At 48.1% G+C, this 1317-nt stretch overlaps 1 protein-coding gene across 2 annotated transcripts in view; it reads left to right on the top strand.

Annotated features, from left to right (window-relative positions):
- The first annotated feature begins 293 nt into the window (after nt 1–293).
- The window catches only part of klf7b (Kruppel-like factor 7b), a 60350-nt gene continuing 59326 nt past the window's right edge, over nt 294–1317 (top strand). For both annotated transcript variants that reach the window (XR_001963877.2, XM_018702722.2), the window contains exon 1: nt 294–778. Coding sequence is in view for 1 of the 2 variants with exons in the window: in XM_018702722.2 (XP_018558238.1) it covers nt 677–778 (102 nt within the window). In the remaining variant the exon portion in view is untranslated. The remainder of the gene's footprint in view (nt 779–1317) is intronic.

Genomic DNA, 1317 nt, shown 5'->3' with positions numbered 1-1317 from the left:
CCTCTCTGCCTGCGCAGCCTGTAATGACTGAAAGAGGAATGCTGCTGGTTTTATATAGGCCTCTAAAAATAACTCACCCCTCGCTGCCATCTACGGGACGGACTGACAGCCCCTCGCAGCCAATAGCGTCGCTGCATCCCTGAAAGCTCCGCCCGCTCTCTCGCTCGCAGCGCCTCCTTAATTGGACGTCAGTGACATCATCAACCCTATTTACCTTATTAGGTCACGCATGAAATTGATTGGCAGGTGGCTCCGCCCCTGGCTCCCTCCCCTCTCGCGCCGGTCGCCTGGATTGCAGCGGGGTCCAGTCTTGCTGCTGGAGGAGCAAACCTGGCAACCTGGCAGCTTGCGCGGAGACCGATTGGCAATCTGGCAATGCGGAAATAGATCTGGCACCCCCGAGCTCGGACTGAGAGAGGCGTGACAGAGCGAGCAGAGAGGAGAGGGGATAGCATTGACAAAGATAAAATAATCAACTCTTTCTCTCCTCTTAGCCTTTCCCCCCGTTTTTAAAAAAGATTAAAGTGCTCAGGTGCGCTCATCTGCACCAGCTGGGCTTTTTCCAGCGTTTCTTTTTTTAATTTAAGTCTGAGAAAGAAGAAAGAAAAAAGTGCGTTTTTATCGTTTGGATTCTGGACTTCTTTACTGAGTTTTTCCCCCTTTTTTTGCATCAAGCATGGATGTGTTGGCGAATTACAGTATTTTCCAGGAACTCCAACTCGTTCATGACACTGGTTATTTCTCCGCGATGCCTTCCCTGGAGGAGAACTGGCAGCAGGTCAGCGATGATGCGTTTTCTCTTTCTTTTCCGGGAAACTGAAGGGCTTAGAAACTGGGATGAAATGTCGTGTGTGCGCTGCTTGATGTTTTCTCTGTGTGTTTTTAGTGTTTTTGCATCAGTGGAGCGCTCCGGAGCTGCGGCGGCAGCCCCGTGTAGTTGCGTCTTTTTTTTTTTTTTTTTTTTTTCGCTCACATGGAGCACGGCGAGGTCCGCTGACAGGAGAAAACACACACATACACACACACACACAAACACACACACAGAGGGAGTGGGGTGAGGAGGGGGAGGATACAGACAGAGAGCATTATGCTCTAATGGCACTAATGGATAAAAAGCATTTTAGAAAATGCGTTAAAAACATTCAAACCACACGCACACGCCCCTTACTATAGAGGAAAGGTCCCTTAAATGTACCTTAAACATACTTAAGGTGTAATTAAACCCCTCAATCATTAATGTAAAAGCAGCAGCATGACTCTGTTGTCCTGTAAAATCCCCCATGATAGATTTTCAGAATCTAAAAAAGACGACCATCT

Source organism: Lates calcarifer, linkage group LG1 (assembly GCF_001640805.2).
Source record: "Lates calcarifer isolate ASB-BC8 linkage group LG1, TLL_Latcal_v3, whole genome shotgun sequence".
Lineage (NCBI taxonomy): Eukaryota > Metazoa > Chordata > Actinopteri > Centropomidae > Lates > Lates calcarifer.
Note: the sequence above shows the minus strand (reverse complement) of the source record. Positions and strands in the feature narration are given on the sequence as shown.